The sequence below is a fragment of the Gadus macrocephalus genome, chromosome 3 (assembly GCF_031168955.1).
Source record: "Gadus macrocephalus chromosome 3, ASM3116895v1".
NCBI lineage: Eukaryota > Metazoa > Chordata > Actinopteri > Gadiformes > Gadidae > Gadus > Gadus macrocephalus.
The window spans coordinates 22,334,947-22,338,016 of record NC_082384.1 but is presented as its reverse complement, the minus strand read 5'-3'; the positions used below and the strand labels follow the sequence as shown (position 1 = coordinate 22,338,016).

At 46.2% G+C, this 3,070-nt stretch overlaps 1 protein-coding gene across 1 annotated transcript in view; it reads left to right on the top strand.

Annotated features, from left to right (window-relative positions):
• Positions 1-422: 422 nt before the first annotated feature.
• cxcl12b (chemokine (C-X-C motif) ligand 12b (stromal cell-derived factor 1)) overlaps positions 423-3,070 on the top strand; it is an 11,571-nt gene continuing 8,923 nt past the window's right edge. Inside the window, 2 exon segments of the mRNA XM_060048028.1 lie at positions 423-565; positions 567-613. Coding sequence (XP_059904011.1) covers positions 546-565; positions 567-613 — 67 coding nt within the window. The 5' untranslated portion in view covers positions 423-545.

The window sequence follows — 3,070 nt, the reverse complement described above, 5'->3', positions numbered from 1 at the left end:
ACATGGCCACTATAGAAAGATCAAAAATAGAGAGATGGAGTCAGAGCTGGGGCGGGGGAGGGGGGGGGGCAGATCCACTTTGAGAAAGGGACGGAGAATTCCCCTTCCTAGACATTCTCCTCTTGATTCAAAGCCAAGGCATTTACAAACGAGGAAGTCTCTGCTGGCTGGGTGCTGGAACCCACCCCCCCCCCACCTCTCCCCTTTCCCTCCACACACACACACACACACACACACACACACACACACACACACACACACACACCCTTCCTTTCCTCTCTCATCTGGGTCCAACGCTCTCTTGCACCCCCTCCCTTCCCTCCCCTCCTGAGAAAAAATGGGTGTCTCCCCCCCCCCTCCTCTCTCTCTCTCTCCCTCCCTCCCCCTCTCTCTCTCCCACCCTGCCATGCTTCAGATTAACAGAGCTCTGAGGAGATCTGGCAGTCACACTGTGTTCTGGATTGTTAGCAGCGTGGACCTCCTGACTGCAGCCCGCTCTAAAAACCTCCTCCAGCGAGCGCCCATCAGCCGACCGGCCGACCGCCATGGACATGAAACTGCTTGCACCTGACAGCTCTGCTGGCCGTGGCCATCAATGCTCCGATCTCCAGCGGTGAGTCCAGCGGGCCGGGGGGGAATATTGTGTACGCTGTGTGGAGGTTGTGGAGGTGGCGACTGGGTGTCAGCGCTGCGGAGAGGAGACCTGAGGAGTCTATGGTTGTAGCTTTTGGTTGTCTTCAGTGTGGAGGTTGTGAGTGTTCTTGTGTCGGTTGTGTTGTTGGCTATAGTTGTTATTTAGAACTGTTTTGGGGATGTTTTGAGCAAATGAAGGAGAGCTGTTGGAGCAGATTTTTTAAGTTTGCGGTCCGAGTTAAACTTCGTGTCTTAGGAGCTTTTTAAGGAGCTGGAAATGATTTCTTTGCTCAGGATTTTATTGTTTCTCGTGCTGGAACATTTATAGGATGGGATTTTTTTTTTCTCTTTAATTGCGCAGTGATTTTTTAAAGTTTATTTTATGAACTCAAATAATTGCAAAGCCGGGGGAATACTTAAATACAAGCTATACAAACAATATGTTGGATCACCTTTAATACTTTTTAACACGCATTTATTATTTCGATTTTTTCCAAGTTTAGACAATAAACATAAATGATGATAATATAGCCCACTATTTAAAAATATGTTTTTGGAAAAGCTTAAATAGCTTCAATTTAAAATCTTTCATACAGCCTAATATTGAATATTAAAAAACGTATTTTATAACTTCTATATATAATATGTAAATTATTACATTTATTTATTTGAATTTGCAATTTTTTAAATGTCTTATACAACGAGTACAATTAACAAATAAATGCAACAAACTCGAATATCGAAAATATACAAAAAATATAAATAATCCTAAACCCAGATATATTCCTGATACCAAAACCTCATGGATTACGGCCGGTGTCCTTCTGCTGGAAGCAGACGCAGGAAGCCGTGGTGCCCGGGCCGGGGGGCCTGCGGAGAGTGTTGTTTCAACCCCGGGGAAGAGCCCCCCTGGGCGCATATTAAAGAGTCACGCCGGCCTTCATGTGTGTATTTGCCTTGGCTCTTTGCTTTCTTTAATTAGTTTCTAATTAGGGATAAACAATGCAGAGGGTGATGACTGGATGCTCTCTTCTCCGGCCCTTCTGCCTGTGTAAGCTGCATAATGACAGCTGCTTTGCATGACAACAGCGACCTGATAGAGTGTGAACCATTAGGCTGATATTGGTCGGGATTTAGCCATTTGTGGCCAGGACATTTGGTGTTGCATTTGAAAGAGAAAGGAGAGGTGTGTCTCGGCAGGGACGTGCTAAGTATTCCCTATTAGCAGATGTGTTCATGTATATCCTCATGTCAGGTAAGAACAGAGCTGGATTTAAAAACTTAAAAACTTTGAGATCTGTGCATCAGAACCAGAATGACTTTGATGACTGAGTTGTTTTATCACGTAAATGTGTTTTTTGCTGAGATGTTGGTATAGTAAAAAGACAGAGACTAAAAGAGTACAGCTGTAAAATTATATGATTGAAATGTACTAAATATAGGAGCCTAAAAGTTTCAAGTTTTCAAGTGGATGAACGCCGAGACAAAAAGCCTTCACGCACTAAATAAACAGTTGGTATTAGTATGAATGATGTATTAATCAGGGATCACGCTGCAGAACCCAGACTACAGCACGGAGACTGCTTCCACTTAGAGATCATAACACAACTGGACTCCCCGCGACACACACACACACACACACACACACACACACACACACACGCACACGACGCACACGCACACGCACACGCACACGCACACCACACACACACACACACCACACACACACACACACACACACACACGCACACGCACACGCACACACACACACACACACACACACACACACACACGCACACACACATTTCCCAGCGCCCTACAGTTACCGACACCGTTGTTGGCTCTGCAACAACTTGGCACCTCCACAGAGTACATAAACTACAATCGATCAGGACAATGGCTGCAGCTTCAGAACACATTCAACACGTCTCTTCCTGCGCGGCGTCTGGTTCGGGGGCGGCTGCGACTGCCAGTAACGCGGCGGCGAGCTCTGTGAAGGCAACCAGGGGAGATTTGTAATCACAGCTAAGAATGTACTTGAGGTTGTGTCTGCTAATCTGCAGAGTGGTCTCTGGAACAGAAGCAGAGGGAGCAGGGTACTGGAGGGGTCCAGTATTCCTGAGCGTTGAGGACCCTCATCCAGCTGAGTGGCTGGGCTTAGCGCTGTGAAGAGGGAGAGCGAAAATTGCTTCTATAATTGGAGGTCTCAGAATGTGTGTGGTGTGGTGTGTATCTCTTGGTGTGTGTGTGTGTGTGTGTGTGTGTGTGTGTGTGTGTGTGTGTGTGTGTGTGTGTGTGTGTGTGTGTGTGTGTGTGTGTGTGTGTGTGTGTGTGTGTGTGGAGAGCGTAAGCTCTTTTTAATGAGTGAGTTGTTCGGATCACAATCAGGTAAACTCATACATCTGGTTGCGTTGTGGATGAATAAACAGTACATGAT